Below are 26,108 nucleotides of genomic sequence, written 5' to 3' on the forward strand. Positions count from 1 at the left end.
ACTACTTTTAAGATGCCTGTGTTCACTGTGCATATGCAGTCTTCTAATAAAATCTGAGTAGTTTTATATTTGCTTAGATTTGTTGAAAGGTCAGCAAACATTTATTTCAACATAAATTAATTTTGACAAACACTTCAAATCAATACAGAGGTTGGAAAGGTCAGAAAAAGGAAGAAAAACTTTAAAAACACTGATCTTGAGAACATAATCCTTAATTCTCACTTACTTTAAAATAAAACCATAGTTTGAACTTTGCATTTTAGTTCTATAATAGAAAATCCCTTGTATAATCCAGGCGTGGCCTTCCTCATATTTTGATAAAGACTATCTCATCTGAACATTCACTCCATGCTTTATTCACAGCACTGCAACATCTAACATCTCCTGGACAGTATTTTTTATTGTATTGACTGAAAATAAATTTAAACACTGCATTAACTGAACAGAAAAAAAATGCATATACTTTTACATCAAATTTGGGAATAGTATTTAAAGCAAGCCAAGACAATAGCTTAAAAGGATTTCAACCTACATGCTAACCTTTTAAAAGATTAAGTAAGTAAATCTGAATTAATATCATTAAGAAGTATTTATAATGAATAACCTATTTTTTCATAGAAAAAATATTATTTTCTTACTCAGTTTTAAGCCTCTATTTCATATCACAGGCCACAACAATTTTAGGTACTTCTTTCAAAATGAGGTTATTTTTCCATCAACTATCATGCTTCCAAATAGTTCTAGTATTAAACACAGGTTTAATACTTTGACATCTAACAAAGAAATTTTGAAGCAATCTTGAAATTATCTTAATTTCAGCACTTCTGGATACTACATGAAATCAAACTAAAAAAAACACTGTCTAAATCCCCTAATATTGTTTAAAATATTTTTTAAATCATTACAAGCATCTGTTGTAATTTGAAAACAGAATTCAAACTGTTTTTCCAGGTAGATTATAAAAACCAAAAAAACCCAGCAAGCCGATCTCAAAACTCCAAATTAAAACCAATTACAATTGCTTTGTGCTTCTATGATCATGTTTTGCTTCCTAAAAATTGTTTCCTTTTAATTGTAAAGTTTAATAAAATGGTACTTTACAGTTCAATCCCCTAATTTTGGTGTTTGGTTTTATAGCAAAGAGGTTTTCATAGTGATGTTTACCTATTCAATACACGTGCAGTTTCAAGTTGGTTTAATGGAAGCAGTGAAACAGGAAATAAGCTGCCAGCAAGATGAAGAGGAATTGCCAACCAAATCTTCATGTTGTATCCATAGTATAACATCTTCAAGGAATCCAAAGTACATTTCTGCAGTCAGATTCTCAGAGGTCACTGAGTTTTATAATTATCTCCAAGCAATTTTCCCCACATCCTGTTAAGCTCTCTCTAAACAGTTGTGTGTGTTGCCATGCAGTTTCACCATCCCCTCCATTTAGAACTGCTTCCAACATAACTTCCGTTGCTCCAGAAAAATCTGAACAGGAGCAAAGATTTTTATCTATTGGAGGAAAAGATAAATAATTCAGTAAGCCACAGATCCAAACAGTATATAACAACAGAATGCACATTAAAAAGGCTAAGCTGTAATGGATCTTTAAGAATCTCAGTTGCAACTACTCAGATTCATTTGCCACCAGACATAGAAGCATCTATCCTTCCTACTAAAACACAAGTATCTTGTATCCACTCCAATCCACTTGTGTTCTTGCTCGCCCTCCTCTCTTGCACGTAGGGCTGCGTATATTAATAAAACTGAGTTTTGTACCAGTTTTAATTAAATGCACAGTGTTTTCGTGACCTTGCTAAGAAATGCTGTTGGAAAGGTAAAGAATATTCATATTTTGTTTTTAATGTTTGCACAGTACTCTCTCCATATAAACTATTTATTTCCAGTTGCACGTCTGCTACATGATATAATTCATTATTTAAATTCCACACTTACCTCCTATCAAAGGAATTTCTGCTGTAGGAGAGCAAAGTCTCCACTGTATCCTTCCACTCTGAAATGTTTGACTGCTTGTCCTAACTGAAATGTTATCTATTTTTAGTCCAACAGACTTGCACTCAAACTTCCAGCTGATGGAAGCAGAGGATGACCCTTCTTTTCGGGCTAAATAAACCTACATGGAAAGAAGGCACAACCAGCATGTCAAAAACTGAGATGACCAACACACATCAAATTAATCCTTGTAACAAGGACATAAAAATTAGATAAAACACTTTCATTCTTTGTCAAGCCCCTGAATCTTTAAAACTGTACAAAGTACAATTATATATAAAAACACCCTTCTTCATCCCCAAGTATATTCCACAGTTAGGCAATTGTACATGTTCACAGCCCCTCACTAGGGAACACCAAACCATTTCAACATCCATAGTAACGTTCAAGCCACAAAAACACCTAAGCTTGTAATTTTTTAAAGAAGGAGAATTCAGGGTCTTTTTAAATGTACAGAACACTTCAGTGTTCAGTACTGCTGATGAAATTAACTGTGTAATCATAGATTCTTCAGCTTCTCCTAGGATTTGGTGTGTCTTGGTAAAAGCAAATCATACATGCCAGCCATTTATAAATCTCATATTAACATCATTTGAACTGTTACAACTTTACATAATTCAATTTAGTCCCAGTGCTGTTCTGAACTTTGCCTGGCTGAACAGTCACATGCACATATTAACATTCATTAAAATTACTATGAACTCTCTCAAGAATTTGGTCACAAGTGCCTGACAGTTCTTTCAAATCCAACATTTATTATCAGCAAACCTAAACAGCAGACACTACAGATTAAAGAGTCCAAACTACTGTGATCCTTTTGGAATCCTAAATTAATAAAAATTCTGCCATGTCCAAGCTTCTGATTAATATCATACTGAGTGGACTTAGCTCTTTATGTTTTAATCTTGAAAGAACAACCCAGAATAAAACAATAATAAAACACATTAGTTTGTTTTACTAAAGATTGCACCCTAATATAAAAATGTATTGATAGACTATTAAACAGAATTTTAGTGGTATTATTTTCATGTTGAAGAAAGCTCAAAACCCCCAAAGGTATGAGGTCTTACACTAAGGACCACCTATGAAAATGTAATGATTTAAGCTGTTTTCATGTGAAATGCAATCCTAATGTTCATTAAGATGCTGACCTCCACATACTTTTTAAAGTATCTCAGCTGGTTCTAGCAAGAGCTTTTCCTTGATCAGATCCTATGGAACTGCTGTATTTCAGTAAGGAAGCCAAAACACCCTACTAAATACCACTTGGTTGAAATGCACTAAACATAGTTTTGAATGCTAGAAAAGCCTCAAACATTAGTCTGTTTCGTCTTTCATTATAATATCCAAGCATTTAATCAGAGAAAAACAATTTAAAGTTTCCTTCTGGGTATCTTTGACTTTCCTCTTGCTTTCAAACTTGGTCCTTTTGTTTCTAGTATTATTTGAAAAATGTCTGAATTCAGAGGAAAAAAACCTAATCAGCCAATCAACCAACTCATTCAAATTCTCTTCCACTGCAGCAATTCTTCAGGAAAATAAGCCTTTTGCAAATCCATGGATTTCAGATCTACAGGTTCTCACACTATCATTATCACCTACTGTGGTCTGCCTGTTTGAGTCCTGGATACCAGGTTATCTCTGGATAATCTGACTCAATTTGTGGTTTGTACCTGTTTGCATTGTGTACCATAAAACCAAGTGGTTCTTTTCTGTTACTCCTGGTCCAATACTTGCAGATACATTTTTTGTAGCTTTTAGATTTAAATGCCTTTCCATTCATCATATAATAAATGTTAACCAAGTATCTCTGTAAAGGTTCCTTTGGCTTTCAAGTTCTTGGACAGCTGCTGAACCAAACTCCAAAGCAGCATCTTGTACAGCAAGAACAGGCAAACCCCAAACAATCTTTCCCTCTGCCGTAATCTCCCATTATACAAACAACACCCAATGAAAAGTAATTTTAAATTCTTAGATTCTTACACACTTCCTGCAGTATGCAATTCCTGCAGAACTAACATGCCTTACCCACATGCCTGAGAGAGACCAGAGCTGTAGCTCCTCTAAGTTCCCAATGCCATCATCTCATCCTTTTGAGGTGCTACTGAATACAAGTCTTTTTGCCTGGTCCTATAGATCAGTCCCACCCTGTCTTATCTGATTAGTAAAGCTGAGAAAAACTGTAGTTTAGTTTCAGTGCAGGGACAGCATGTTTCTTGCAAAAGTGAGGATAACTGATCACTGCAGAATTGAAAGCATAATGTGCTATCAGATTTTTAGCAGATCCTGGGGAAGCAGAGAACATCTGTCCCTTACTCTGAGTTTTTGTTACTTCTCTTTTACTATTAAGTCTATTGAGTCATCTCTCATACTATTCTCCCATTTCTTTCCTTAGTCTTTTTCTTTAGTGTAGCATAGCCTCTTCAAGTTATTCCCCCCATTGCATTTTGCAAGTCAGTTATGTACAGACCCAGGAGATAAAATCTCAAAACGCAGATACATACTTAGCTCCATTTTCATCAATGGGAAGCTAGAAGAATATCTGGTCAGAGACCCTTCAGACTAGTCAAATGGCAGAGGAAAAAGGCAGTAACATGCTCTGGTCCATGACAAAAATATTCAGTTCCACAGTGGTTGCTGTTGTGGGAAAAGCTGGTTGGCTACTACATGACCCCTTCCCACTTCACAGGTAGCAGTTCTCTTCTTAGATCTAGAACCTATGGCTCTCTTGTGCTGCCCAGTCCTGACTCTTGGGAAGGATTCTGGGCAGGATATACAAAATTCTGGATAACTCACAGGTCTTTGTCTTCTTGCAGATGGAATTGTATTATTTAGGATGACAGTTTCTTCCTCTGGCTGCATATCAAAGACATATGATATGCCATAAAACTATTCTTAGAAATAACAAACACCTTTTTTTTATTTCAAGAGAAATACTGCTTCTCAATAAAACAGCATTTTCCCAAAAGCCTAAGAAGGAAGCCATTTTTTAAAATTTGGCATTCCAGCAAGGATTTTACCTACCTGCAGAGAATTCAATTATCCTTTCTGAAACACAAGTTAAATTTACTTCTAATTTCTTGTACCATCTGGCAATCTTACTGAATCTTAACAACAGCATTTACTAACATCAGCTAAATTCTACAGACACCACGAGAGGTTTTGAATCCAAACACTGGCAAGGGTTTTCTGTTTTACTGGAGTTACCGCAATTTCACTGTACATTGTAAGATTTTAATAATTGCTGTTCTTACCATTTTCCAATCTGTTTCAACCTTCCTCCAAATAGATTCTGCCTTCCAAACACCTGCTTCCCAGCCATTTATTTTTTCATTGTTATTGGAAATCCGTGTATAACTATCATCTATTACATTGTAGATGAGATGGAACAATTTAGCTGTCTTCTCCTTTTCAGAGGGAATAAAAACAACTTCTTTTCTTTTCTGAAAAAGCCAAAAAACACAAGCACCTTCATTCCCCAGTGCCTAAATTCCCCCAAGACTATGTTACTTTTAAAGAGTATGTCATGGTTTTGCAATTCAGTTTTGCTGCCGAGTGAAAAAAAAAAAGTACTTTTTAAGGGAGATCACGTACAAAACCATTTCTGCAGAAGAAAAGTTTTAAGCCACTTTCCTACAGTAGACATGCAATTTTTTCAGAGGGGAGAAGTATTTTCATTTTTAATTTTTTCATCTAATTACTTTTAGAAGTATTTTTTAAACAAACTAAAATGAAATAGTATCATTAAAGTAAGAAATTAGAGTTTCAGAACAGAAAATTTATATGTTGAGTACACTGCTTGTACAATGAATAAGTAAATGGTTACTCTGAATAGCAAACCTGTGACTACCACACACAGGTACTTGTGTATGCCAGTTGACAAATAAACGTCAAAAAAATTCAAGTACAACTCTGTAACTTCACAGTATTACTTTTCCTTAAAAAAAGTCATTGTTCTTATGAGTTTCAGAAAATAAGTCTTCCAAACAAGAGAGAACTGCAATAAATTATTCGTTTCTCAAACTTAGACAATCCTAAGAAACTCATTAATTTCACTTAACTGTTTCTATTTAGGATAGTTAGATATTCCACATGATAGGACTGCTACAAAACTGAGGTAACACCTTTGTGTCCTGACTCAAGCTAAATATTATTATGGTTCTGGGAAACTGTATCTTACCATAACGTAAATAAAAATCAAGCCTAGCTTTTGAAAACAATAAAAAAAATTGATGTGAAAATCAATCAAGCTTTTTATTAAAGAGATTGCTTAATTTACACAATTCTAATTGCTGTCACATTGATTTATTCACAAAAATAGTTGGTCAAAACCTGGAAGTAATTAATAATACAAATATAAAAATTTTTACAGTTTTCCTAATTTTTTTCAACTAACTTAAACTTTCTAGTTCTGTCAAACTAACTGAATGAAAAAAAAAAAGTATTTTTAACCTTTAAGAACAAAACACACTTTATATCAAGGAATCCCAAACATTATTAGAATGAATGGACCACTATCAATTATCAAAAATTACTTGTGGACCTCTATGGAATTCATGTCAAACTTTCACCTAATCTTTTTGCAAGATTCATTTATTAGAGCTGACTATCTACCATGAAACGTCATCTTTTTTTTATAGACCATAATCACAAACCTTTTGTTAGCTACCTCTAAGATGGTCATCAGTGCAAAAGTCAAATACCTGTGAACCAATTTCACCTCTGGCTACTCGCCAAGCCTTGGAGCCTGAAGTTCTTCCACCATATTCCCCAGGTTTAGGTGTTTTAGGAGAAATAAACTCAACAAGCTCTACAATAGTCCTTTCCAGGAGCTCTCTTCTTCTATTTTCTGACAAAGACTTTTGTCTCTGAAAAAGGAAAACATTCAGAAAAAAAATGGTATTTGTTATTCTGCTCTAGAGCGACATCAACAGGGAAAAACAGAATTGAAAAAAAAATCAAATTAACATTCGAAGTCTAGACTGATTGTTAGAAACATTAATCTTATACCACAGACACAAATATAAATCAGTCATAAACACACAGTTATGTGACAGGAGTGTATTCTCTAGGAACTTGCAGGCACTATGTGGATTTCTTTTTAAATAATGCTTGTGCTTTGTTTTTAATACATTTACTTGGACGATAAAATAGTTGTGTAACAGTTTTTATAGCCATTCATACATATGCTTTACCACAGCTGTTCTCAATACCATTTGGAGGAAAGAAAAAACAAGAATCATTTGTGGTCGAATTTTTCTTCTCTATCGTGGAGTGACTTCATTGGCAACAGTCTTGGTTTTGTGATTAAGCCCAAACAAAAGTGTTTGAAGGAGTTATTTCACTGATTCTGTCATAAACAAACCATGGCATCTCTATTTTTCAAATATCAGAAAACTAAGAAAAACTTAGTTCCAGAAAAATTAGTGAAAAATAAAAATAACTACATATCTTCTTTGCCTACATGAATGAAACTATGAGCAACTTCTTGGTAAACAGCTTCTAAAAATTTTATTGTGATACCATTATTTTGTCTACATGATTTTCATGTCAAATATACAAGTCTGGAATGTGAAGCCTTTTGGTTTTTTAATTGTGGATAAACCCACATGGCACTGAAAAAACTAAGTTCAACATTGAGTATGTAAAGTATTACACACATCTTTTTCTCTGCTTTGATGATTACCCAAGGCATCCACACTCAGCCCAGTGGGACCTGAAACTTAAGGCTAATAATCATTTGAATTATCTCAAAAGCAGTTCTGACCCCAGCAAGTTTTGATAATAGAGATCACAAAAGAAACATCTGAAGACTTTTTTTGTTCCAGAAAATGTATAAAGAAAAGTAGATACAGAGAAATGATGAGAAACAGCTCCAGCTGAACAAATTCTGCATGCCAAATACCAGCTCTAACATATCAAGAGGGAAAACACACCTCTACTTGTGTTGATGGATGATAACCAGTGGTTGCAGCAGTTTCCCATGAAACATCACACCTTCCTGAGGCTAACAGTTGCTTGACGTTTAAGACATCCCTATGAAGCACTACTGATCTTGCTCTAACTCCGAGGAAGTTTGATATGGCTTATCCTAAATTAACAATACCAATCCAAAACTTTCCTTTAAGCACTTTGATGTAGGGGAAACCCAGTGTTAGTGGTCATCACCACTGAAATTACTGATGCCACGCTGGGAACTGGATGCCTTTGCTGTGCAGTTTTTGTAACAACAGCTGAAAAAACCTGTTATAGAACAGTGTTTCAACAAGAAAAGGCTTCAGAAAACAGACATCTACAAGAAATCAGTAAGGTCCTCAAGTATAATGAGCACAAGTATTAACATCTTGACACCTCCTGCCACCCAAGGGACTCTAGCATAGAAACGCAGCAGGCCTGACATGCTAAATACCCAGACTCTGCAGACATCAACGTAGCCTGTGCTGAGAAAACCTGTAACTACATTTTCTACCAATGACATTGTCATCAGAAATTGATTGCAAAATCTCCAGCTGCCATGGCTCAAACTTCCTGCTTTTGGTTTGGGTTAGTTTTTTTTTTTTGGGGGGGGGGGGGTTGTTTGGGTTTTAATTTAATTTTCTGTTGTTGTTTTGTTTGTTTGTAGGTATTACCTGCTCAGGCCACACCTTTCTTTGGCAGACAAAGGTACTAAGGAGGAAGAGGGATGGTGAACCCACTTTTATGATCACTTCTGTGTCATGTATGAATTGTGCTATTGATGCTTCCTCAAGGACTCTGCCTTAGGAGACTGATAACCCACAGTTTAAGCAGACCCATTCCTGGCTGAGCAACAGGTAATTTGAGTTTCCTTTTAAGAGTTGACCTGGCTATAACTATAACCACACACAATCACTGCCAAAAAATTGGAGCCTGGAGCATATAAAAAAATAATTTGCTTCTCTGTTCTACCATCCAAATTCCAATGAAAGCAGTGAAAGTTCAGGGTCCTCCCCCACTTTCTACTGGGATAACATATGATGGACTGAAATAGGGCAGTAGGTGAAGAAAATCTGTAGTGAGAGTGTGCTATAGTACTCCAAATTATCAGATGGTGGGTAACCAAGAGGTTATATACCCATTTAGGAGTGCCTGACCCTGACAAAACACAAAGTATTTCTGAGAAGTAAAATAAAGTACTGAAGAGATTAAATTATTCTTTTCTGCTATGCATTTAACAGCAAGCCACTCAACATCTTTTGAACTGTTGTGCAGCCTCTGCTTGGCAATGGAACAGACAGATACCCGAGAAAAAACAGCTACAGCCTTTGCTCTTTATCCAGGAAAGACAAAAAATGATCCCTCGGACCCCATCTCCATTAACACTGCAGTACAGGTGATAATGTATACTGCATGCATGCTTCTTTTTAGCTGTAACTTAGAAAAATTGAGCTTAAAAGACACAGCGTTGGAGCTCTGCATCCAACAGTACAGGCTGCAATTCCTCCTACTGTGAAGCCAGTCTCTAGGAGATGATAAGAAAAGGGCAAGTTAGAGGAGGTCCCTACAACAGTTATTGTCTGAACAGGCTGCAATGAAGGAAACCATACTAGCTAGAGGCTTGCGACTGAATGGAGTAATGAAAACTTGCTCTAACACACCTTTAAAGTTCTAGGGATGAGATACCTTTGCCCTCTGTGACTGCAAAATACAACACGGAGAATCTTGGACACCAACTTTTAAAGTCTCCTTTTTCCCCACTGCATTGCCACCTTAGCAAGGCCTTTTAACTAGGACAAATGTAGGAAAGATACCTAGTCCTTTTAGCAATTGGATGGCAAACTGCCTCTAAGACTCTGAAATCTAATTCCTATTGTAAGTGAAAAAAGAAAAAAGGAACAAGAACAGACACTTACAGGGATTAAACTTAACTTAATAAATTAATCAAACATTCTGAACACCTACTAGACAAAAAAAAGTATGTAGCAGGAAGAATGTGAGCATCATTCACTTCGTAGAGAAAGTTGCTCCTCAGAATAGGATACAATTTAAAAGACTGATAAAGGTCTTATAAAATGACAAGACAGCTTTTTCCTGGAAAGCAGCAGGGAGATGAAACAACAGCACAGAGATGAAAGGGCTGGGATTTTTCACATGTAGGGAAAGGAAGCTAGGAAAAACAGAGAGATGGTACTGGAAACACATATATAACTTTCTTCCCTCTACTACTAAGTTTTCATATAAAGTGTGAGCAGAATGCCTGCTCTTTGTCTGAAAAATGCAGCTTAAGAGCTGCACAGGCCACAAGAAGGCGGAAAGGAGTAAGAAACAGACCAAGAGGAAGCACCATCTGATAGAAATGGCAATGACATCTTTTCCAGAAGTTTCCTAAACTTCTGGAAGTGAAACAGAGCATGATCCAACAGTGACATCACTGGGGTGACAAGGATATCATAGTTTGCTGATTCCATCAATATTGTCAGGGAAATTTTTCAACTTATTAGTGCCCCATTTCCAAACTTCTTTCTGTACAGAAAACTGTGGAGGATAAGAATGTGGTGATTGGTTTCTATTGCCAGTAGCTCAGAAGAAATGACCCCTCATATTAGCTGTGTAACCAGCAGGTGGGGTTCAGGGCTTGGAGGGGACACCACTAAATTCCTGCTACCCTGCACAAAGAATATGCATTCCTCAATTTGAATTTCTGATCCTTTATCTACTTTTGCTTTGCTGCTCTGGTTACTCTTCTCAGTGCTCCGCTCTGCTATGTGACTCTAATGTTTCATTACTGTTAAAATGATTTCAACCCTTGGTCTCAAAATATTAGTCCAGCTCAATTATTCATAGTCTTAATGTATGGCTATAACGCTCAAGCCAGCAGGCCTCAAAAAAGGCATAATCTGTTTATTAAGTCATCAGCTGTGCACTACCACTGGAACTAAAGTTTCCATGCATGGAAATTATCCCTGTAAGGAAGGGAGGACAAAATGGAAACCTCAAGATGATTCAAGGTTTTATGGTATTATAGTATATTGAATCAAGTTCATGGTGTCCCAAGTAGAGAGCAGTAAAAGCTTAGCAGAGAGGCTGTGCAACCATGACATGAAGGTGCAAATGACTCCTCGTATTTTGGGGATGTTAAGCATGAACAATGTAAGTACTTGTGGCTCTGAGTCAAAGCTCTACTGATGGTATCAACACCTTCCGAAAGTTTTGGAAACAGCCTGTGAATCATTCCTCTCACATCCTAGAGCTTGTAAAAAGTCACTGAAAGCAAATTAAACCTGCATTTCTTGTAACTGTAAATGCTATTGTTTTCAAGTTTTAGCAGCACTGATGTGGAAAACTTTTAGTCACCCTGAAGGAGTCCGCATAGCGACAAAGGAATTACAGTTTATTCCCAACAAGTACAAGTCTGCTCCAAAGTCCCTAAGAAAAATAATATATACACTATACAATATAAATAATATTATATATATAACATATATAATTATATAAGCTAATATATCTGTGTATGTAAGAGATATTACATACCTCTTACATACCATTATTTATCCTATTTCCCCTAAGTTCAGCACTGCAACTGATTCTTATGTATTCAAGGTCACATGGGTAATTAACAGCATTTTTTATATCCATAGAGCATTCCTCTGAGGTTACCAGTTGCATTCCTTTGTTTGAGGACTCCACATTCTGCAGATAGTTGTGTTTCACTCTCAGAAAGCCACTGAAGTAAAGTTACATACCGTTCTATTTAGTGCATTAATTGTCTCTCGCAGCGTAGCTTCACTGAGTGCCGTCCTTCTAGAGAGTACTTCTTCATGTTTACAGCTGTATCTCCAGGTGACATCAACAACCTCAAGCACAAGTAGAAGAAGATAAAGCAACCAAAAATTCTCCCATATCTTGCTTCATTTAAAGAGTCTAGTTAGTGAAAGTATGCTTTATTCTATAGTAATTCTGAGAATCACATCAAGGTGGAATACATTGCACATTTGCTTCAGGGCAAGTTTGTTTATTATTAGCATCATTACTCCTACCTCATCTTTGGAGAATGCAATTATGTAGGAGAGCTTCTTTCCCCAGCCAGTTTCATAGAGAAGAGGCTTATCACAGACATTTTCACAAGGATCACAGTGAAGCCATCTTTTCTGAGATGAAGAATATACTTCAGTCCACACATGATCTACATAACAAAGACCAAGAATAAACAATGACTTAGAGTCTCTATTCTAATCTTGCAGAATATCGTAACTTTTTCCAATTTATTAAATGAAGAAACAGATGAAAGAACATGTTTTCTATTCATCTACATTTAGAAACATTACCAAAGCTTCCTCTTTCTTAGGATCACAGTCTCTCACATTCAGCTAAAGATTGTATCATTCTGAAGTCAGTCATCTGACCTTACTTGCAGAACTGTATTTCATCTCATCAGGCATGACAGGAAATTGAATGTATATTGTCTTTGTTAGCAGACTGTGTAACTGCATCGCTGCCTAGATGGCTAATACAATCTGAGAGGCATAGAATACATAATACATAACATCCTTTTGCACAGGCTTGTATTAATGCTACAATACTCCAGAATACTGATACCTGAATTGTCCCAGACATATCTTGCTTCAAACCCTACAGCTCTGCAGCACAGGGTGAAACAGTTGGCCCACTCGCCACAGCGTCCACGTCTGGTTTCCAGAAGTTTTTCAGGGTTGTTATACCTACAGGTGAAAAACAACACAGAACAAGAACAACTGAAAATACATTTCAGCTTCCAGAAATCTTTACATTGTGTTCTGATGATCTGAACAGACTTCAGTACCGATCAGTCTACAGAAGATAATGGAAATAATTGCTGTACTGTACAAAATACATCTGAGCAGAATACTACCTCAACTCACATGACTCCATCATATGTTTATAGCAGCACTGAAATGAATCTGGTTAAGTTTTCAAAACCAATTTAGACATCTTAAAACATGACTTTTGTATGCTGGTCCTTTAAGCAGTTAGCAAAACATCTAAATGTCACAAAAGTATAAGTAAATTGTGTATTTGCTTTTCTGCTATAGACAGAGCAAAAGATGTACATTATAATGTGATTTCCTACAGAAGTGAAGTTTTCCCTGCAACAACAAAATACTACCTACATATGGTTGCCAATATTAACAAATTTTATTTGGAAGCTGTAGTTCATCAAATTAACATTAAAAAGCCTCCAACCAAGCCAGACAAGCATTCAGAACAAGTCCACAAGAGGAAGCACATATTGTTTTCAAAAATCTTGTAGAGAAATTGCTGGTTCATCAAACATTCTATCAAGTTACTTAAAACAGCTTCTCTACTCTCTGAACTAACAATTTCTCACCAATTACAAAATGCACAAATATAAAGCTGTTTCTTGAAAGAAAAAAGATGGCAAGTCTCTGTATGCTCACCTTGGGAATCTATTACAGAGCTGACACCGGTTGCAGTAATGGTTTTCCACTCTCCTGGCGTCCCACCTCAGATCATCATCAGTAGGCAACAGGTAGTCCTTTTTAGGCTCTGTCTGCCCACCACATCTGCTGCAAGGAAGACTATTTACCCAATGAAAAAAGGAAGTCTTAAACCAGTCCAAAAGCTCCAACAATAAGAAGTCTTCTTCATTCACATGTGCACCTGTAGAATTTATACAACACACAGTTAGTTCAAATGGAAAAGTAATTTAGTTGAACTTGATAGTGCCTACACAAATCAGTGGGTCTTTATATATTTTTATGCACTTTAGAATGCAAAAAGCTTAATATATTACTTAAACACATACAAAAAATACACAAGTTGTCAAAACTGAGTAAGTTCAAACTTAAAAACAAAAAAATGCAGTCCTAAATACTGCAACTAGAATGGGAATAATAAATTGCTTAAAAAAACAAGTCAGATTTACATTTCAGACTGGTGAAGCTCCTGATGCCCTTCATACTCTTCCAGGATTTTGGAACAGAGAGCTAATTATTTTTCTGCTCCAAAATATTTTCCTATTCTCAGCTATAAAACTAGGAGCAACAATTGCTTTGATTTCAAAATCCTAAAGAACCAGACACTGGCAGCAATCTAAGCAACCAGGTGTACAGCTTTCTATAAAAAGACTTTCTACAAATACAGATTAATTATTGTAGAAAATTTATATACCATACAAGCACATTGAGTTTGTTCCAATTTCAGCAAATAAACACCTTTCTCAGCTTACCCAAGGTAGACACTGGATGTCTTTTGTTTTCTACTCTAGCTGATTTTACCACACCAGACTCTTCTGGCCCATTTTCCTGCTCACAAAAGGCGTTAGAATCTACTCACATACTCTCACTGTTCTGGCACCTGGAAATAGCCCCATTTTACCTAAAATACAGATCTAAAAATCCAGTTTTTCAAGAGAGCTCCATTCCTTTAAACTCTTTATAATCTTTAAATGCACATCCTGTTACAATGCCCAGAGTATCAGATCCTCTTCCTTTTCAGATACATAAACATTAAAATAATTCTTCCTAGTAACTTTATCATCTAGGCCACACATAGGTATATTTTTATGCACTGCAGCTTTATTCTAGTCACAGTGCAGACAGGTTTGACTAATGAATATTAACACACAAAATACATTTGTAAAAATGCTGCCCAAAGGAAATTGAAGGCAGATGCACTAAAAATTTATGCACTAGCTCCTTTTTCAGGAGGGTGAAAAAAAGACCCAAGATGAATGTTAAAGCTCATTGCACATCTTGCTCTGAAGCTGCAGCCATCTTTGGTACAACAGACTCTGCAGGAGCACCTAACACTATTAAACACACACTGCCAAGATCATGAAGTGCATGGGAAGAGATCATGTTTATCAAAGCAAGGACACCTGACTTCTAATTACAGTAAAATTTCCATTTTTACTCATGTATGAGAAAAACCTTTGTGCTGGAACTCTCAGAGAAAGGCTTACTGCTTACAAAATGGATATGCTTGTATATTCAAACCCTGCCAAAGGCAGAATGAGACGATATCAAGCACAGGCCATAGTCTTTATTTCCTGGATAACAACATTCAAACTAGAACCCATCTGTGAAAATATGACTGCTATGCTATAAACATTCCTCCCTCGATTTGCAAAATAAATCCCTTACTAAAACATCACATGGAAAAATGACAAATGTGATTTATATGAACAGAAAACAGTTGGCTATGATACACAGCTATTTTTATTTATTTTTTTTATTTTTTCTCAGTCCATCTTTCTAATGAAATGTGGCAAAGGGAAATACTAAAATCAAAGCTATACTTCTCATCAAATGACTATTATCTTCCTAGTATAGTCTTTATGAGCCAAAAAAGCTTATTATGTATTGCAAGGCCTATCTTTAAAACAAGTGTCCCCTAGCACTAAGTATTTGTTCCCAGAGGTGGCAGTCTTAATGTAGCAGGACAGAAACCAAACAAGCTGAAAGCCAGTTACCCAAACACCTCATATACAGTCCATTCCAAACCAATTTTTTTTCTAGAAAACTCCTGAAAAATGCTTTCAAGCCGTCACAATCCAAAACAGTGGAATTCCATCCCCTCCCCTTTATTTGTACCTCAATTAAGGTCCGGAAGCCATTATGACTAAATCAAAAGAGAAGCATCATCCAGAAAACTATCCTCCCCCTTCCTTCCCCATTTTAAACAATGTGTACAGTAGTATTAGAACAGAGTCTAAGAGTCTAAGTCTAAAGGCTTGTTCTTTATTTTTTTCCTTTATAAAGAAATTTAATAGTTGTAATTTATTACTGCCAAGTCTCTTTTCCCCACTGTATTGTCTCATGCTGCTGAAGGAGAATGCTTTGTACTTGTTCTCATGGTTTCTTACTTCCCTTACTTTTTTGTTTAAATATGGATTTGGAATTGTATTTTTTTTAACATTTCACTATTCCACCACCTGAAAACATACATATGTCATTTTAACTGACAAAAACTTCACATATTCAAAACAAATTCACATTTATGAAGAAAATATAAATTTTAGACACTGATGCCACAAGTGTTTATGCCTACATTTCATATCTAGCTCCATGAGGAATAGGGAATAATAATAACCCTATTCATGCAAGCATCAGCAAGGAAAGTGATCATTTGTTTGTATCAGGTTGCATCTTGGAAAGATCTCATTCAAAATCTCACCAATATCACTTTAAAAAAGGGAAGCAGTACTTAAAAATTTCATTCTGGATTTAGAACTGTAGTACATACAAGAAAACTGCACTCTGAGAAATTCACAACAATGACTACTTGAACGAGAAGCCTCCCTCCTCTTGCTGTAGCTATTTCACTTGAAATTCAAGGAATGAAATTTTTTACACTACTTCAGAAACTGAGTCCAAAATTTCTACATAAAAGCAATAAAAGATGGATGACAAAAGTGAAATAAAAATAAGAGAGTAAATTAGGAAGAAGGTAATTCCAATTTAGAAACAGCATTTAGAACCTGCAGACATATGACCAAACACACATCGACAACATACGGTATGTATGGAAGAACATTTCTACTGTCACATACACTTGGGTAGCATTACCTTTGTCCAGTCTTGTAGCTTGTGCTAGCTTTTTCTGAGCCTTGCTTTTCAGTTCCTGGAGGGGAATTGCAGCTAGTGCTTTCTGCTGAATAGAAGGATTCTCATACATCAATACAAGATTCTCAAATTTTGTTTGAAGTGTTTTCAAGATATTTGCAGCCTGCAAAAGGATTTTCAATCACAAGATGATTTATGAACGCTCACCTTCAGGCAGAATAACCAAGCTCTACTATTTTAGTTCAAGTCAGTCATAACTATGTTCATATTTACATTATATACTTATTAACAGGTGAAACACTTACTTGCAAAGGTATCAACAAAAACTGAAGATAACCCCACCCAAACTGTAAAGCCAGTCTTGTAATTTCTGAGCATTCTGAATGGTGTCTTGAGTGAAAAGTATACTAATTTAGGGAGCAAATTATTTTTAAAGACACCTCTGATGGGAAAGTTTTTGACTTCTCTTCCCCACCTAATCCTCCTCACCTTTCTTCTGGACACCTTTCACCCAAAATCCACACAAGGACATATAATCACTATCATCTTCTGGACACTGCTACACTGGTTTGTAGAACAATATTATGGATGAATTCTGCTTATTATTTCTTGTTCATGAATGTTGATTGTCTATTTCTACTTTCTTCTTTTATAGATCAACTCTGATAGAGGTTTGTATGGATGACCTAGTCCATTTCAGTAGCAACTGGATATAAGAACTAGGTTTCTTCAGTCAGTCATCCTAAGTGTCACCTACTGGCATGTTGCATCCAATAAGGTACATACATAGATACTAAAACTAACAGCTGAAGCTAATAACAATGAAGTTGGTAGCTGAGTAAACTATTTGTTCCCAATTAAAGAGGAACAATATGGAAAGTGAAATGGAATTTTGAAAGTAAGAATCTGTCACATTTTTGGGGGAAGCTTGTGGCACTGCTAAATTACCTTTTCTCTATTGTTACAATATGTTTCAGTCTTTAGCCTTGTTAACCACCATCTTGATTTAATAAAAAATTCAATGCTTCCCTGGGAGGCTGGCAGCAAATGCAGTATAGATACACCCAGGTGTGAGAACTCTTCAGAAGATAACTTCTTTTAAAGGTGCACTTAAATTAGTTAAAGTACTACAGGATCAGTCCTTAATTTTCATAACTGCTGAAACAGAATAGAGCTGGTTTTGCTCTTCCTGGAGCTCATCAGCTGTTGGTAACTGGTTTACCATCATAAACTCCATTGTGTCCAGATCTACTTTAATGCAAATTGAAAGAAAAAAATAAGGGACATTAGAGACTACCAAAGGCCTAAAGACCTTCATGGTGGCCAGCTTCCTGAAAGGGTATGCAGGGATATTGCTCAGCACAGCAGAAGTCTCCCAGATTCTTTGACAACTCACGGTTCTGAGGCAAAATTATCAGTGTTACAGTAGTGCTTAATCTGCTTCATGAAAGTCACTGTATGAGGTGTTATGCAAACATTTAATCTCAGAAGCAAGATGAACCTCACTGCAGTTTTAAGTTTGGATACACATTTTCTCCTGTAATCACTATGCCATCCAGGAAGTAATCAGAATATATCCACCAGAATTAACAGCTAGCCATAGCTCTCCTTTTCCTAAGTCTCAAGGATATTTTATGAAAAGAAATGCAGAAGAAAACAATGAGGCAAATTATTGGTGGGCTAGGGTCTCTAGAACTGTGCATTTAGGAATATTCCTCTGCTCTTTCAAGTAAGCTGCCTTTCCCTGCACTTACCAGGCCTCCCATGAATGACAGGTGAAACACACCTGTCAAGAAAAAAATGCTTGCACTACAGAAACAACTCTAAATCTCTCTGACATCTATCAGCAGTGCATACAACAATAATACAACTATAACTCTGCAGCATACTCACTGGAAAACAAATCTCCCACTGCTGTGCAAGCAAAATGGCCAAGTCACTGCCAGATTTCCTTCCAATCAATTCAGACTATAAAGACCAAACACAATGGCTCTGTTGGGGGTTAGTTCTTTCCCTTTTCCCTCCGTGGAATTTTCCCCATTGTCATGCTAACCTGTTGATTAGGCTCTGGTGGCAGAGGGAAGGGGGGAGGGGAGGGAAGAGGGAAACCCCTCTATATCCAAACAGCCAGAAGAGGAAGCGGAAGGCGGGGTCTCGCCCCATTTTCCCCGCGGAGTTCAGATGAGAAGGACGATCGCCTCCTCTGCCCCATCCCTGCCATCCCAGCACCGGGAGCCATCCTCACTGCTGTCAGACCCTGCCCTGCTGCCTTCTCGCTGTAACCTGCCACCATCCAGCACTCTGCTGAGCATCGGGACCCACACCGTGAGCGGAGGGCTCTCTCTCCATCTCTCTCTCCCCCTGGGACAGCTCTGCCATCACCCCCAGCCCTCCTGCGGCTCTGCGGGACCCGCCCGCCCCCAGCACCGGGAACTGCAGCTCAGGGAAAAGGTGCCTGCAGCCAAAAAACACTGGGACTGAGTTACTGTTCTGTTTGTGGGCAATTTCATAGCTGCTGTTGTTCTTGTTCGTCTTGTTAGTTATACTAGTAAAGAACTGTTATTCCTACCCCCATATCTTTGCCTGAGAGCTCCCTTAATTCCAAAATTATAATAATTTGTAGGGAGGAGGGATCACGCTTTTCATTTCAAAGGGAGGCTTCTGCCTTTCTTAGCAAATACCTGTCCTTCAAACTAGGACAGACTCAGAGACCCATCAGAATACTTCCCTGTAGAGATCACTTAAATACAGCATTTCAACAGAGTGCCAATATTGCACTACCAATGCCTCTAAATAGTAGTAAATTTGGTCCCACCACTCAGGCATGGAAGCATGGAAAACTAATAGTTTCAGAGAAATGGATCCACTACTCTGATGACTAGTGTATGTTGGGGCAGAGTAACTAGAAATTGGAGGGATTAACCTCAGAATACATTGTGCAACATTGTTGTCATTACAGGATCAACTTTTAAAGTTTCCCATACTAAGCAGAACAGCAGCAGCAAATCACTCTATGGCTTCCAACCACCATCACAGAAGTGGCTGAAACAGTAAAAATCTAGAAGCAGGCCAAAAAAACAACCCAGAAACCCCCAAACAAAGTAAAACAAATCCAGCCAGTATATTTTAGAGGCAACTACTGCCATGCTAACATAATTATATTAAATGTCTCAATACAACATTCCCACAATAGTACATTTACCAAAGGACCTTTTAGGTGAGGATGGGTCATTTAGTGCTCTCTATCCCCAAAAGCCAGGACCTCAAACAATGCTTTGCCATTTCTCATTCACTGACTTGGGTAGGCATTGGGAAGAAACAGTACATCATAGCTCATATCCAACAATATACTGGTAATATAATATACTATACGACAATATACTATACTATGATATAATGATAACATACTATATTATAATATACTATAAAACACACATGTTGTGTTTAAGGATGCATGGAAAGTGAGCTTTTGGAGGGATTCATCTTACACCAACTTTGAGACCAAAGTGACACCGGTTCTAGGAGGAAAAACTCTTCAAGAAGTTACAACCAAAGCACCCTTAAAAGCTTCTGTGAAAAGGCAAAACTTAATTTTCAAAGTTAGACAAGGTGCTGAGTCTTCTCCATCAGGACAGTTAACATCAGACGAAAGGACTCTGCTTCATTTTGATCAGGAACTTCACCTCAACCTCTTGGGCAAGGGAAATTTAACCTAAATAACTATAAATTTGGCTAAATTTCTGTTTTTAATGACATGCACATGTGAAAAAAGAAAGCCCTCCTCACAGGCTACACACAGATATCATAATGCATGAACCAAGACACCAACAATTATAAGCAATACAGTTATGTTCCCATTCCTTCTGCTGGCTCCAAATATAACCCTACTCAGCTTTCCAATCCCCCTTGTTCCCCATCTTGCCATTCCTTTTCAATACATATCAGCTTTTTTTTCTTGACACCCTGATCAGTAGAATATTTATGGACATCTTCAACAAACTCTCTTGCTAATATTCTTTTTATGGCACGTTTCATGCTCAAGTTCTTTGTAAACCGAACGAAACACTCAAAAACCTTCAGAAACCACTGGGGGGGAAAAACATCTAGTCAACCTTCTTAAAGCAAAATTAGCTGTGTGGTCAAACCAAGTTGCTCTAGGATTAACAGTGTGGTTATTTGGAGGCTACTCATTTTCTCAGAGCAACCTGCCCTAAGAGTAAACTCTTCTTCAGTCTTTATATGCAAGACTAACCAGCCTATGAAGTTTGCAGGTTGTAGTTACCATTTCAAGAGATTGCACAAGTGATGTTTCTGGTTGCTGATGGGCAGGAGCAAGAACAGAGTCAACAGGTCTTGATGGCTGTTGTGCAGCTGTCTGAGTGCTGCTGACAGTTTCAGAGGATCCTGATCTGTGGATGTAGTTCGACTCATTCAGTCTGCTACTCCTCTCTCCAGCAATTAAGTCTCTGATTTTACGTAGTTGCTCAATTGAAGCTTCCTTAGGGAAAACCAGGTGAGTTTCTCCCTGAAATTTGGACAAATGAATTCAGCAGTTAATGAAGGCTGAAGCTGGTCAATGACCTGCAGCTACAGCTGGATAATTTACTGGAAGTTAGCATCCTAAGGCTTGGCAGGATTTAGCTTTTTAGATTAGGTCCCTTAGAGTAGAAAGAAGCCTGAAGCCTCTCACAGCTTCAGAAGCCTATCAGATCAAGAACCTTGAGTCAATCTAGAGAAACAGAGCTCATAACAACATGCTTCAGTTAGTAACTTATTTTGCAGAGCCATTTTTGGGCTGTGTAGTTATGGTTTGGCACAGAAAGCAGCAACAATAGAAATGAACAATTAATGATCAGTTCTCACAATACAGCAGTGAAATCCTAGGGAACACAGGAAGGCATCCAATATTGAAGGAAGAAGCCCCTAGAAGGGCATCTGATGGAAATTCTCTTACATACTGTTATATTTTATGTCAAAGTTTTAAGATTTTAGATAGGCAATATTACTCTTATAAAAACTGGTAGCTGGGCTGATTTCTGAGTTTTATTTTTGACTGCAACATGATTACTGGTGGCATAACAAGAGCTCAGTAATTATGACAGAATCAAATATCTGTGTACTTAAAATAAAGAAACAGGTTACTAAAAACATGAATATCCTGAAGCATTCATCCTTTAACAGTTTCAGTTTCTACCACTGCAGCACTTCTATTTATTGAGCTAATTTGTTTACCTACAGTTACTTGAGGTCATATATCACTGCAGATGGAGACTTCCTGTTAACACATAAAACCACTACAAAACTAAATGGAATGTATCAATCCATTATCAAGCAGAAACAAAAGAAGGAACAGTATTAGCATGCAGCTGAAGAAAAGTTTGTGAGCTCCAGCTTTAACTGACAGAGCAACCATGAGACTGAGCTAACACACTCTCAGAGACCTGCCTGAGTGCTTCTCCAGCTACACCGCCCACCCCCTGGCTAAAATACATCATTCAAAGTCTTCTGAGCACCAGCATGAAAATACATCCACAGACCGTTTTTCCCTCTGCAATCACCACTTCTCTCAGCATACTTTTCCTTTTAACTGAAAAATTACAGTAATTACCTTTACCCAGAGAGAAGGAAGAGGTCCCATGACAGCTGGACCTAAGTAACATAATGTATACACCCATACAGAAGTGTGGCATCAAACAGATGTAAACAAGAGCTGGGTTTTCAGACAAGCTTCCCAGTAATTACAAAAACTGTTTCTAGTTTAACAAGCTTTGGCAGTTTAAGCCCCACCAAGACAGGGACCACTTCAGAACACAAAGCAGTCTTTGAAATACATCATTCTAACTGCAACAGAATCAAGATTCACTCAAGACTGTTTTAGGATAACATTTCATAACTTTTAAAAATGGGTTTTGAAGGACTCACCCTCCTACTATTACTTGAACAGTCAGTCTGTTGCCCTTCACTGCTGCCATGACAACACCAGTACTTGTGCAGCTGCACTGTGAATTGGCTGAAAACATTTCTGGTTTTGTTTTGGAAGATTAATTTTTAATCAGATCAGGTTCCCTTATCTAAATCACTACAGGGCCCTACTGATGGCAGGAACATGAAGAGCAGGGCTTTTAAAAATTATTTTTCTCTCTATAAAATGGCAGTTTCAACACTCTTTTATAATGTCTGATGTTCACCTAACAGCAGATTGCTACAAAGAGGAGAGGTTTCCACCCTGCTTCCCAACACTTCCTATGTGCCAGCATGGATATGTATCCAGCCATTCAGAAAAACAGCAGTGTGTCTGAGCAGGAAAAAAAAAAAATATTTTTTTCTGAAGCAGCCACGTCTAAATTCTCTGCTGGTTTGCTACAGATATTTGTGCACAAGGACAGATAAGAAGTAACAACTGTCCTAAAATCTACTGCCTTGCAACTAGAGAAGCAGAAAAAAAATTCCAGTTTTAAATCTTACTATGTAAACTGATGAAGACACTAGAAATTACTACATTATACTCACCTCTTGAAACCCCATCTCAAATAAACATTCAACTGCTCCTCTGACGGGCAACAGCCTTGTGGAAAATGCTGGATTTCCAATCCGAATTAATCTGTATTTTTCCTCATAGGGATTCCTGAACAAATTGAAAGTTGTAATTATATTTGCAAATTAAGTAAACACTTAAAACCTGAGTAACTGCACTACAAAAGTGTTTTGTTTTTTTTTTTTTTAATTTTAGTTTCATTTACATTACTGAAGTGAAGCCTACATAAAACTTTGACTTTATAAATGTCTTTTTGTACTTAACTCTGAGAGTCACCAACCGGTGCTAAAGTTCAGCTTGCAACTTATGTTCATGAATTCACGTTTTGTAGTCATACCCAGCAGGGCTAAGAGACAGCTTCACATCCCCCTATACCTGGTGCATTCTAATTGAACCCGTCAGGTTAACGTTGGATGGATTTAGTCCCACTACGGGAGCTGTGCTAAACTGCCCGGTACGTGAGTGAAAAGACTGTGGTCTCTGTGCTACCTCTCAGATCTCCTTTCAGCTCTTCTGAAAACCTTTTTCTCGCGCCTCTTTCTTTAAATAGAAGCCAGCCCGGGACTCGCTATTCTCTGTCACACAGAGCAGCTTTCACGAGCGGTCGACGGGCCAGACACCGACAGGGAGGGGTAGCCCATACACCTCGAGCGACTGGAAGACATCAAGGTCAATCACACGTCCTGGCGTGTAGGTGCACCCACAGAGCCACCTCAAAGAAATTCAGCTTTAATTAACTCCCGCTGCCAACCTTGCGAAGTCAGAAACAACGGCCAAGCGAAAAATAGAGTAAACAGTAAAAAGAAGTTAAAATGAAGTTTAAATCAAACTACTTGCTGTGCATCCACTTGTTTTTAGATAGTTCAATGCCCGCCTAAAGTGGAGAATCAGGAATAAGGCATCATTTTGTGGTTAATAAGCAAACTCCGAAACTTTCAAAACAAACCAACCAGCAATAAATAAAGAAACAGAAATCCAGAGCACTACACCTCTAGGTAAGCAACATTAATTTTAAAATAACGACAAAACCACGCGAGGCGCTTCCGAGCTCCGGTATTACACAACGGGAACGAAGGCGCCGCGCGGAGCCGGGGAGCGGCCGGCGGGACCCTGCGGCACCGCCCGCGGACCGAGGGCGGCGACCCCGCTCACCGGAGGATGTTGTCAGCGTAAGTGAGGAGCAGCCGCGAGGCCTCCAGGAAGATCTCCCGCCTGTTCTGGCACAGCTCGCTCACGGCGGGGGAGCCCGGCGAGGACGAGAGCCCCAGCGTAGCTGCCATGGCTGCCCCCCCCCACCACTGCGCCGCCCGCTCCCGGAGCCGCGCCACGCGCATGCGCCGTGCGAGCACCGAGGTCCCCCGCCCTCAGCCGGGCAGCACCGCCCGTCCCTGGGCGCATGCGCAATAGGAGCGGTGAGGTCACCGCCAGCAGCGCCCGCGCCCACACAGTGCGGGGGGGCGCCTTAAAGGGGCCGAGCGGGCTTAATCCTGACCCCGCACCCCCCGGGACAGCGGGACTTCCCACCGGGATCCCCGTGTCCCACAGCAGCTTCTTTCACCCCGTGTGCAAGGCGCCAAACCACGCGCAGCGTCGAGATATTTGATGGATTTATAAATCCGCACAGAAAGGGGTGCACTAGGCCGGCCTACCAAAATGTATCATTATTTACACATTCTAGCAAACAAAGGCATTAATGTTCATTGGATACAAGTTACACAGCTCTCTTATTAATTAACGTGCTATCTTCTATTGGTTATATGATTCCCTTTTTACGGTGATTAGTCCCCAAGCCTATTTTTTCTCTCTAGTCGATGGTTGCAAACTACGAACCAGAATTCCCTGCCAGAATTCCCTTTTATCCAGTCAGAGCTGATCCCAGCACAGAAGGTGAGCTGGCTTTGCTGGTTTCTTCCTTGTCTTGGGAGTTCTGCCAAATGTCCTTGTGTCCAATAAATTCTGCATGCTTTGTGCCCACTCTCAGTGGCACATCCTTCTTCCCAAGCTTTGTAAACCTCCACCTCTTTGAGACGGGATCTCATTGGAACATGCGGATCCCTAAAAAAACAACTCTGTGAACAAGCAAATTGTCTAACACCTGGACATAACTTAGAGCTTGATTAAATCTCCTTTCTGGTTGATTAAGGCTGAAATTATACAAATATCAAAGAATGTAATTTCTCAAGAAAATGTTTACCTATTCCATACTTGGCGACATTGGGAACCCCTTGGCAGGCAGTAACATCATAAGGATGTAAATCCCTTTTTGTACTGCCCTGGTTTGACAGTACTGAGGGTGCCACACCTTCAGGCTCACCTGGGTTGCCTGAGCAGGAATGTCACTGCAGCGACTCGCCTCACCACAACATCTGCCCTGCACTACCCAAAATCCGTCCTAGAGAAGTGAAAAAACCCTTGTCTTCTTCTAGACATTTGGGTTGTGAGGCTGTTGAAAGAACTGTAGTGAAAAACCTTGGACATGAAGGCCTGTGGGGATTTGCTTTATTAGGAATGCAGATTTAAAGAGTTCCAAGCAAGAGAGGTCTTTAAAATTCAAGCTGCTTTCTCATTTTTGTAGGTGATACTACACTATGGCTCTGCTGCCTGCTTCTGACAGGTCACTGCTCAGCTTCTGTGACTTTTTAAGATAGTGGTACATATCCCTCACAAAAGCTGAGATTTAACACAAGGCAGTTCCCTTTTGCTGAGATAACATTTGTTATTCCTACTAGCATAGTGAAAAAGTTAATATTTCGGCCCTCAGGATCATGGAACTGGTACCAAAGTAATAACATTTTAATTTAAGATGATGCCATGTTCCTTGGCTGCTACTTCAGCTTTTAATTTCCTTTCCATGTGTTTCATGTAGGCATGTGACTATCAGTGTTGGCTACCTTAGGAAAAATAAAGATTAACTATATTGCTATGCATATAGATACATAATGCATCTCAGTAAGGCATTTGTGAACAATGCTTTGGAATTGCTTATAGGCAAGTGGTATGAAAAATCTAGAAAACTAAGTGTCAACTTCCAGCAAATCTCTGAACACATT

The 26,108-nt window shown here is 38.3% G+C and overlaps 1 protein-coding gene across 5 annotated transcripts; it reads right to left on the reverse strand.

The window, feature by feature from the left end:
* NGLY1 (N-glycanase 1) lies at positions 1-24,362 on the reverse strand. Of its 5 annotated transcripts, none has more exons than XM_062508831.1 (12): positions 24,211-24,362; positions 23,034-23,148; positions 20,824-21,048; positions 16,527-16,686; positions 13,395-13,617; positions 12,556-12,677; positions 11,997-12,142; positions 11,703-11,813; positions 6,705-6,869; positions 5,256-5,444; positions 1,945-2,122; positions 1-1,500 (listed from the first exon to the last, which is right to left on the reverse strand). In XM_062508831.1, exons 1-12 carry the CDS (start codon positions 24,336-24,338, stop codon positions 1,325-1,327), a joined length of 1,938 nt encoding a protein of 645 aa, XP_062364815.1. In that variant the 5' UTR covers positions 24,339-24,362; the 3' UTR covers positions 1-1,324. The 5 variants fall into 5 exon arrangements, with proteins under 5 accessions (XP_062364815.1, XP_062364808.1, XP_062364821.1 ...); XM_062508824.1 differs by having other exon boundaries at positions 3-1,500; positions 20,806-21,048; XM_062508837.1 differs by having other exon boundaries at positions 6-1,500; positions 20,806-21,048; positions 23,034-23,809; positions 24,211-24,249.
* Between the last annotated feature and the right edge of the window lie 1,746 nt (positions 24,363-26,108).

This window comes from Cinclus cinclus, chromosome 1 (assembly GCF_963662255.1).
Source record: "Cinclus cinclus chromosome 1, bCinCin1.1, whole genome shotgun sequence".
In the NCBI taxonomy this organism is placed as follows: Eukaryota; Metazoa; Chordata; class Aves; order Passeriformes; family Cinclidae; genus Cinclus; species Cinclus cinclus.

Bases quoted from the DNA above. Each gene is read 5' to 3' on its own strand.
- NGLY1 (XM_062508824.1), bottom strand. From the start codon at position 24,338: ATGGCAGCTACGCTGGGGCTCTCGTCCTCGCCGGGCTCCCCCGCCGTG. The intron at 5,445-6,704 runs GTATTTGACTTT...TGGCTTTTTCAG, and splicing joins GAGGTGAAATTGGTTCACAG to AAAAGAAAAGAAGTTGTTTT. The intron at 1,501-1,944 runs GTAAGTGTGGAA...TTCCTCCAATAG, and splicing joins AGAAATTCCTTTGATAGGAG to ATAAAAATCTTTGCTCCTGT.